Genomic DNA, 10,163 nt, shown 5'->3' with positions numbered 1-10,163 from the left:
GCTGTCGATGAACAATACTCGACATCGAGGGAGGTGGCTCGACTGTCGATATTAAATTCCTGAATGTCGAGGTAAGTTAGACAGTAGGAATGCTCTGCTTGACAGTGAGTGGAGAGGGCTCGATGTGGATGGAAGGTTGGGTCGATGTCGACTCGGGGTCTCTGAGTGTCGACCAAGGCTTCAGTGTCGACAGGGATGGTTTGGCCTATTTGGGTCAGGGTCTGTGCTGGGCTAGGTTGGTTCCAAGGGGTCTGGGTTAGGGTTAGACTTTCCAGGGGATCTTAGAGGGCTTAGAGGCTCTGATTTTGGGCTCTAGAAAGGGGAATCTCGGTAAACAAATTCAGACAGTGTACACTGACGCTACATCTGCAGATATAATGGCTCTATGCTTTGAAAGGTGCTCATCATCGTCACGAGAAACCTCCATCCAGGGGGGAAAGGCAAAATAAGGTGTCTACATGCCCCCAACTCTCTTCCCCCTACCAATCAGTTCTCGCCCCATACCAACCCCTCATCAAACCCTATTCCTCTACCTCCCTCACCTCCAATACCCTCCTCCCATCTTTTCTCCTCTTTGCTACTAAAACTTGATCCCTCATTGACCTCTACGACCTTCCCACTGAGACCCCGCCTCCACCCCCTCCTCCTCCTTCACCTCCCCCTAATCGAACCCACCCTATGGTTTTATGGCCTTGATCCAGACCCTCTCCCTCCCTCAACCCCTCTTCAAACCAAACCAACTTATCCTAAACTACTTGTTCTCCCACCCCTACCATCCTCTTTCTAAACCCACCTATTTTTTCCAAGCAAATCAGGTTTCTGAATCGCACTTTACCATTTCTAATGAGATTAATACACTCTTGTGCAATGGCACCTGGTCTCTAGTCCCTTGCTCCCTGCACATGAACCTCACAGACTACAAATGGGTGTACAGAGTTAAGCGCAAGGCCGATGGTTCTCTTGAGTGTTACAAAGCTCTCCTTGTGGCCAAAGGCTTCCATCAGCAGCACGACCTCAATTATACTAAGAATTTTAGTCCCATCTCCAATGGCTGACCAATTCGGCAACTTGGCATCCACAACGCATTTATTCATGGTGTACTAAATGAAGAGGTGTACATGGTTCAACCTCCCGATTTTAAGGACTCCACTTATCTAGATTATGTGTGTCGCCTCCACAAGTCCCTTTATGACCTCAAGCAGGACCCCTAGGCTTGGTTTCTCCAGTTATCATAGTTTCTTTTGACCTCTAATTTTCGGGCAACCCGAACTGATCCATCATTATTCTTTATCTATGATCAAGGTACTACCACCTCATACCTTTTTTTGGTTTTTATCCCGAATATTATCTGGGATCTGGGTAAGCCCCTAAAACTTTATTGGAAAGAATATATTGAAAAATGAATACAAGGGGGGGACGTTCCGCCTTACCCCAACCCAAAGGATCAAAACTCTACCTCATACGTATTGGTTTATGTTGATGATATTTTACTCTCAAGCAATTAGTCAAGCCATGTGAATGCTCTCTTTCAACAATTGGCTATTGAGTTTTCAATCTAGGATCTTGGCCCTCATAGTTTTTATCTTGATATTGAGGCCAATCCTCAGCTCACTGGCTACATACTTTCTTAATCAAGGTATATCACAGATCTCCTCCATAGGGTGGGTCAAACTAATTGCAAGCCCATGCTCACTCCAATGGCTACCAATGTTCAATTCTCTGGTTCAAGGGTGTGTCGTTATTAGATCCCACTCAAAATCGTTGCATTGTGGGGGCATTTCGTATATCACTTTAACTTGCCCGGATGTTGTGTTCGTCGTTAATCGGTTAATCGGGCCTATCAGTTCATGCATGCTCCTACTAAGGCTCATTGATCTCTAGTTAAGAGGATACTTTGCTATCTCAAGCACAGCAAGACCTTTGGTTTATTATTTGAGTGTTCATCTTCTCTCACACTTCATGCCTTTTCCAATGCGGATTGGACGGAAAGTCTACTAGTGATTATGCCATATTTATGGGTCCCAATATGATATCTTAGATGTCTAAGAACAAGAAAACAATTGCTCGTTCTTCGACGGAACATGAATTCAATGTCCAATTTTTTTTATCCAAGGATCAACTCGTTGATATTTTCACCAAAGGTCTCTTCACATCTCGTTTTTAATGAGTATCTCAACATCTCACTCTTGCATGTTATTGGGTTTCCTATATTAGCTACGTTAAATATGACATGACAATATCCATGTTTATTGCATCTTTTATTACCTTGTATGCACAATATTTCTATTCATGTAGGAGTCATCTCCATCATAATACGGAACAACCTCTCATTGTAATTATCAAGCAAGTAATATCAATTGCATTCCATGCTCTACATTGTAAGCATCGAAAGCTAGCTTCACCCATTGAGTGGCGGCCTCAATAGCCCTCAATAGTCAAAACTCAAAAGAGCGATATCAATCAAGTTAGTTAATGTCAATCAATTTAATTCATTCTTCTTAAATTATCCTTCAAGGCGTGGCGGTCATTTCGCACCTCTCTATGTCTAATGCAGAAACCGTGCACATCAGATAGCATTTTCATTTTTTTTTCCTAATATTTTATTTGTATTCTTTCTTATTATGTCCTGTATACTTATCGGTTGACCAGCTTGGCATCATTATTAAAGAATTGACTCTCATTGTCCTTTCATTGTCGTCATTGTTTGTAACTAAAACGAAAAATAAAATAGACAACTAGAATATTCATTGATACAATAATGGACTCAGATTTTCAAACGTACCAGATTTATAGCTTTAGGATCGGTATTCTCTATGGGGGAGCGTGGTTCATGAATACACAACAAGGACCAATGAGAGTGCACACGTTGGCGCAAAGGGACACAATTTCTACCTTCCATGAGGGTGGAGCGATCATTTTGCCACCCCTCTATGTCTAGGTGTGAACAGATCACTTCCCCACAAAAACCACCGACCCCAAAGCTATCGGAGTTGCAGGAAGTATGAGCAAAATTCCTATACTTCCTGCAACCTGAGCAACAACGAAATTTCATCTCATATTTTCAAACCTACCAGTTTTATAGCTTTAGGGTTGGTATTCTCTATGGGGGAGCGTGGCTCTTGTGCACACAACAAGGACCAATGAGAGTGCATGCATTGGTGTAAAGGGGCATAATTTTCACCTTTCATGGGGGTGGGGCGGTCATTTTGCCACCCCTCTATGTCTGAGTGTGAACAGTACACTCCTCCCACAAAGAATACCAACCCCAAAGCTACCGGATTGTAGGAAGTAGGAGCAAAATTCCTATACTACCTGCAACCTGAGCAACAACGCAATATTTCATCCAATATTTATATTTGAAAAGAGAATCTTACGACCAACTCCATAAGGTGTTGAACAAAGGAAGAAAATAGAATCATATGGATTAATACAATAACAACTCAGTCTTATCTAAACTAAATGGGGTCGGCTATACTGATCCTTTCAAAACAACGTAATCACATGGACTAATGGTTTAGAAAATTAAGGATGCAAGAATTTTAAAATGCACCCATTTTTTTTATTTTTTTTTTGGTAGGAAATGCACCCATTACCTTGTATAAAGCTATAAATACACTCCTCTACAACCATTGATAGAGCAAGTGTCTCAACTGTTAAATTTAGAGTTTTTGTCTTCCTAACTTCTAACTATGAGTGCCACTGCTACGAGCTTCACTTCACTCTTTCTCAACAACTCTTCTTCTCCACCAACTTCTTTGGTCAGGAAATTTAAGACCTTGGGTACGTATGGAATAAAGTCTATCCTTAAGGCTTCTTCTACAAGTTTGCCGCCGGTGGTTAAAGTGTATGCACGAGCAGGAACTCCTCACAATATCAGTGGGCATGAAGTCGATCTTAAATCACCACCGTTGCCTGATATGATGAAATTTCTCAACCAACTGCCTGGCTCTGGTTCTGTGTTTAGTGCTATTCCCAACGCTGATGAGAAGAAGTGGAAGCTTCTTGTTAGGAACCTTGTTGATGCCTTTTCAATGGGGGAGATTGTTAATGGTGGGCCTGTTTTTCGTCAAAATTACTGTATTCGATCATATGACTTGGGCCCAAATCAATCAGCATCCCTACAGACATTAATGAACCTTATACAGGTCAGTCTTGACTCCTTTGAGTGAGTGAGAAGTTGATTGGTGTTTACTTAGGTTGTCATTAGGGGTGTCAATTGATCAGGTTTCTTAACTTAACGGTTTCAGCTCTAAAGGATGGGGATTAGAATCAGATCAATAAGTTAATCGATTCTAAACTTGAGATCTAGAACCATTAACTAATAGGTAGGCCGGTTTCGTTTTCAATCAGTTCAATATTTAAGAAAAAAAAAATCTCATAATACATGCTACATATATTTAATAATATTACAATAGAACATTAATTTTAATCACATGAAGTATGCTTCATTTTTTTGTTTTATTTATTTATTTATTTATTTTATTTATTTAATCTCAAATCACAAAACTAGTCTGTATTACTTATTGTTTTGTATTAATTAATAAGTAGGAACACTACCACCCTCATAAGTTAGGATTATTTTAAGGTATGTTCTAAAGTTAGCATTCACAAATGGATCATTAAATTTACAATTGGTAAAATAGTATCTGAGACAAGTGGTACCAGCCAAAATTGAAAGACTACAAAAATAAAGGATTTGACCATATCTTTCATGCCCTTGAGTCTTAAAAATTATTTAATATATAGGATTAAGATGTGAGTTTGTTCTAGTTCCGCCGGTTCCAACTGTTCCTTATTGGTAGATTTGGATTCGGATCAATAACTTATCGGTAGATCCAAAATCGGACCAATAACTTATTGGGTGGGTTGGTTCTAGTTCATAACAAGTTTGGTCCGATTCCCAATTCTGATCCAAAATTGACACCCTTAGTTGTCATGTTAATATAAGGCAAGTTAATATGATTGATATGTCACTACAAGAAAAGCATTCAACAAAAGTGCTTCTATTAGACTTTTATTGATTGAGCTCCTCTCTAGGGAACCCAACACGGCTAGGGGGCATCCAACCGTTGGGTTGTGCCGCACACATTCCTAGGCATGCGTCGAGATGTGTGCAGCACAGCCCAACCCTTGGATGCCCCCTGGGCGTGCCCTGGGCGCTAAACTCTCTGGAGAGGAGTCAGATCCGACTTTTATCCGCGATCAATTTTTTACTGCCACTAAAAGTGTATTTGGTTTTTTTACCGTTGCTAAAACCCTATAATTTAATTTAGTAAAAGAACCGTATCCAGGTGTGTGCGTGTGTGTGTGTGTGATGTTTGCCATCTTTCTATTCTTTAAAGTGCAAGCTTGTATGATTGATATCTCATGGGATTCTTCTCTATAGTGCTGGCGTAGAGTCTATCTCTTGAGGAGGAGAGAGATAGACTCATGAGAGTGCTGACGTAGGCTACTCTCCATGCAGCACTCCCAGACAAAAAACTATTGTTTGTAAAAAAAGGGATATCGATCTCATGAGATTACGGCTTGATCTATGCAGGAAACATCGCTAAACCACACAAAGATCAGAGGGGTACTAAGTGATGGATTTGGATCAACACCAGAGATGACTAAAAGGAACCTGATATGGGTGGTTACTAAATTTCATATCGTCGTGGATCGATACCCTTCTTGGTAAAAGTCACCTTCTTACCCACCGATATGTTGCATGTACTATTCAATTCTCTATTGTCCGGTTTGTCCCAACGCCAATTGAATTTTCAAAGATCTCATAAGCAATTGGGGTGCTCATCCGTGATAGACGTGTTTGGTATTTTGAGCTTCTTTTATCCCTTTGCCTATTTGACCTTGAGATGTTTATATTTCTAGGGTGATAAAGACTACCCATAAAGTCAAACCAGAGATGCTAGTAACCTAATGTTTATATTCAAAATGCCATTTGAGCTAACTTTGATGATTACTAGGGTTGTGAGTTTGGCCCTATCGGCCTTAGCCCACCCTGAGCCCGAATAGGGTCTAAGCTGGATTATTCAACCTTGAGGGCGAGTTAGGGTTGAAATTTTCAGGCCTTGGGTAAGGGTCAGACTGGGCTAGGGTTGAGGTTTCGGGCTAAGCATAGCCCGACTCGGCCTGTGTTAGGTTATGTTTTACAATTTATTGTTTACATTTTACAATTTTTATTTAGTATCTGATTATCTATTGGTTTACCAAAAAAATGCTAATTATCTATTGAATGAAAATATTTATAATTTTAAGATTAGACTAAGTTTTTTAACCCAAAGTAATGTATTTTAAGATTGGGATATGTTTTTTAACCCAAAGAAAGTCTAATAGTTAATTGAGTAAGAAACAAACCAATACCCAATCACAAGTCTCAGTTTTTAATACATAGGACGACGTCAATGGCAAAAAAGGAGGGCAAGTCAAGGCCAACCCGGCCTAGCCCGGCCCGATCAAGATCAATCAGGGTCGGGTTGGGCTGGGCTGAGCCCAACAGAGTTGGGCTTGGACTGAGATATCTCAGCCGACCTAGGGTCGGGTTGGGCTTGGGTTGAGCTAAGAGGACTCAGGACTGGGTTATGGTTTTAAAAATCCTGGCCTAACTCAGCCTATTTCACCCCTTATAATTATCAATGTGTCCCTAAATATGAGATGGGGACTAAAAATACGAAACTTCTCTTTCCATAAAACAAATCATAATAATGGTTTTGTAATGATATAAAATAGTTATTAATATTTGTTATTAATAGGTAAAAATACATTTTTGCAAAATCCTTTTGCATAAATCTTTTCAAACTGGCAGTTTGAAGGTACGTGTAAATTTCCATAATTGTCAAGTTACTAACAATGGAACATTAGTCACTAAGATCAAGACTCAAAATACATAAGGTATTTTTATAGAAAAACTTCTTAGACCTTATGTGTATTGACCATCAAGAGACTAGTCCTCATGTCTCATATAATTTGAGAAATTTTGACTTGCACCTCTAAAACTCATCACAGTCCAACAATTCACACATAAACATGTAGTGTATCAGGATGGATGCGGTGAAGTTGAAGACTACAAAGTGACTAATCTGGATGATCATCTACAAAACTAGTCTACAAATCCAATAGACTTGTAATAACCCAAAATACACTTGTGTTGGGCCACATTTTTTGAACAATTATACCTTTGTATTGGTTGAAACCTGACCAATGAGAAGGCCGCACCATTTTTTTTTTCCTTTAATACATCAACAAATATGATTAAACCCTAAGCAAACTACTTACCAAAAGCTTATGAGTCTGATCCATTCAATTTTTTGTTTCTTTTCCTTCTCTATCAGGGGTGATGTTGTTGAAGTAAACACTTGGGTTGGCACATTTGGAAAGAATAGTATTCACATTAATTGTTGTATCCGTGACTGTTGGACAGGCGAAATTCTTGCAAGATCTACCAGGTTTGAAATTGATAACTATAAACTATAATTATAAGAAAAAATATCTTATTTGAATTTTGATTCCTTCTAATTGTTTTGAATCAAACTATACAGTATCTCCATGATGATGAACAAGCAAACAAGGAAATTATCTAAATTCCCACAGGAGTTTGGAAGGGAAACAGAGTCTTTTGTGTTGAATTGTGATCCTCTTTTGGATGGGAATAGCATGAAACTACCAAAATTTGATGACAATAATATGGAGTATGTCCAGACTGGCTTAATAGTAAGTATTTGAGTTCCCCCTCTTTGATATTTCATTGTTGGTTTATGAGTCTAACAATTACTTAAAATCCCTTAACTCCTCAGCCTATATGGAATGATTTGGATGTCAATCAACATGTGAGCCATGTCAAATACAGCGGATGGATGGTGCAGGTTAATTAGACTCTTCTTTTGCTCATAAATTAATTGTTTCTATTCTCTTTTTTAAATTCGCATCTTCTAGGGACATCGGTCTTGAACTGATGGTTGGGATCACTGGTCGTAGTAGTGCCTAGGGTAATGTAGGTCTCAAATTCGAGACCACTCCTCCCCTATCGCCTGCAGCAAGTCAGCACTTTCTAGAATAAGTGTTGGTCCTTCGTGGGCCCTCCTGGTCCCTTGCGGGTCTGTTGTCCTAGTCCCTTTGTAGGTTTGTCCCTAGTGGGTCCCTTGTGGGTCGAATCCGGATCAGCATCAGCTACCCACATGGGGATGGGTGGGGACAGATCTGACCCCTCCATGGGGCATGGGTCCCACATCCTAGAGGCGGATCCCACACCCCCATGGAGGGTTCAGATCTGTCCCCACCCGTCCCCATGTGGGTAGCAGATCTAAACTCTTGTGGGTCACCCCTAGAGCTAAATTCTAGCACCAAAAAAAAAAAAGGGTTCAGATCTACTATCCACATGGGGACAGGTGAGGACAGATCTGAATCCTCCATAGAGTGTGGGACCCACCTCTAGCATCCGGATTCAAAAAAATCTGCAGCTTCCTGACTATATTTGGCTCATTCCAGTCAACTATCATTTGACTGACCAGTTTATTATGACTATTAAACCTATATTTATATGCAACTACTCATAGATTCTTCTGGGATTCCTTTTAAATTTATATTTGGTACTCACTAGGAGATGATTATGAATCTTGTAGACTGTCCCAGACTCAATCTTGAAGACCCATGAACTTGCTGCCATTACTATGGAGTTCAGGAGGGAATGTGGGCTGGATAGTGTACTAGAGTCCCTAACTTCTGTTGTTGATGATGCTAGCAATGCTGCCGAAGTCAAATCCATTCACTTATTGCGTCTTGAGAATGGGGCTGTAGTTGCCAAGGGATGGACTAAATGGAGACTCAAAGATGCAAACAATACATTGGCATTTGGAGAAACTCTTTCACCATGAGGTTTTGATGTTAAACTGGTTTGGATCTAAATATAAGACCCTTTTAGAATCTAAGCCAGAGTTGCAGTCACTAGTTCATATCTGTATTTGGTTTGGGATAGATCTAGATCCTATAAGCTCTTCTGTTTGTATGTAAAGTGATGTAAATTACTTTACCCAAAAAAAAAAAAGTGATGTAAATTAAGGTAGTGAGTGATCTAATGTTTTTGATCATCTATTCACCTTATAAAATTTATGCAGGGTGAAATAAAAATGTGTTTAATTAGTTGAAAAGTAATCAAAGTTGTAGAAAATTTAAAGGGAGCGCAGTCCACCACTGGATCAGTCCAATGTTGGTATAGGGTACAATCAAATTTTTCCAACCACCGGAAGGGGAGAAGAATTACCTTGAGTATCACATGTGTAGTACCGCGCGCCTAGTGAACTTAACTCTTCCTCTATGTAACAATGTAGGGAAACCTCTATAACAAAACCTTTTGCAACGGTTGTCTGATGAACACTTGAGGAAGATCTCACTCACAAACACTGTAAGGGTGTGTTGGATTTATTGCATTTGATGTGTGTCCATAAAATCTAATTTAATTAATTTGATTAAATTAATTAATTATGTTTTCCTTACGTGCTTGTTATAATTGATATACTTTGTGCAACAGTCCAATTGTACTGTCATTTGCTCACAACTATGGAAAGACTTGGGCACACTATTCTAAGGTTTTCGTATTGTATATTTTCCCAATGGGGATTGGATAGAAATATAAATACGAACACTTTTATGTGTTGAACATTAATCCATTTGAAATTTCTAATGGTTCATCACCAATTTTTTTTAGCAACAAGAATTTTTTGTCGTTATTTTTTCCAATACCTGAGAGACACTTACTGTTAAATTTATATTTTGTGTGTTTGTAATGAACCAATGGTTGATGTCTACTAGCAAGACTAACTATACATTAGTCACTCAGCATACACAGTATGAATGGTAATGGGGGTGACACTCCCCGTTAAGGGACAACATCCAAGTAAGTGAGTTGTTGGATTGTCATGATTGGTTGAAATCCTGGTCCTAGATAGTCATTTAATATTAAATAATTTGCAAATGTGTTTTTATAATATTATATTCAAACTAAATATATTTGAAAAGTGTTTTCAAATTGCTTTTAGTCCAAGTCACTAGTCATGATGCTCCTTTAGTTGATTGCAATGGACCTATTTGCTTGGCGGTGATTTTTATACTATAGTTGCATATCCCTTGTGACCAAGTGCTCATGGGTTCGAGTTTGGAAACTACTTCTCCGT

General features: G+C 39.2%; 1 protein-coding gene across 1 annotated transcript; it reads left to right on the top strand.

Annotated features, from left to right (window-relative positions):
* The first annotated feature begins 3,689 nt into the window (after positions 1-3,689).
* LOC122645079 (palmitoyl-acyl carrier protein thioesterase, chloroplastic-like) lies at positions 3,690-8,867 on the top strand. The gene is made up of 6 exons (XM_043838427.1): positions 3,690-4,145; positions 6,803-6,809; positions 7,418-7,442; positions 7,536-7,707; positions 7,791-7,859; positions 8,616-8,867. The coding sequence occupies exons 1-6, from the start codon at positions 3,690-3,692 to the stop codon at positions 8,865-8,867; spliced, it is 981 nt and encodes a 326-aa protein (XP_043694362.1).
* The last annotated feature ends 1,296 nt before the right edge of the window (positions 8,868-10,163 follow it).

Source organism: Telopea speciosissima, chromosome 11 (genome assembly GCF_018873765.1).
Source record: "Telopea speciosissima isolate NSW1024214 ecotype Mountain lineage chromosome 11, Tspe_v1, whole genome shotgun sequence".
NCBI classification, from domain to species: Eukaryota; Viridiplantae; Streptophyta; class Magnoliopsida; order Proteales; family Proteaceae; genus Telopea; species Telopea speciosissima.
The sequence above is the reverse complement of the archived record's forward strand: the minus strand, read 5'-3'. Positions and strand labels throughout refer to the sequence as shown.

Bases quoted from the DNA above. Each gene is read 5' to 3' on its own strand.
- LOC122645079 (XM_043838427.1), top strand. From the start codon at position 3,690: ATGAGTGCCACTGCTACGAGCTTCACTTCACTCTTTCTCAACAACTCT. The intron at 7,443-7,535 runs GTTTGAAATTGA...CAAACTATACAG, and splicing joins ATTCTTGCAAGATCTACCAG to TATCTCCATGATGATGAACA. The intron at 7,860-8,615 runs GTTAATTAGACT...TGAATCTTGTAG, and splicing joins ACAGCGGATGGATGGTGCAG to ACTGTCCCAGACTCAATCTT.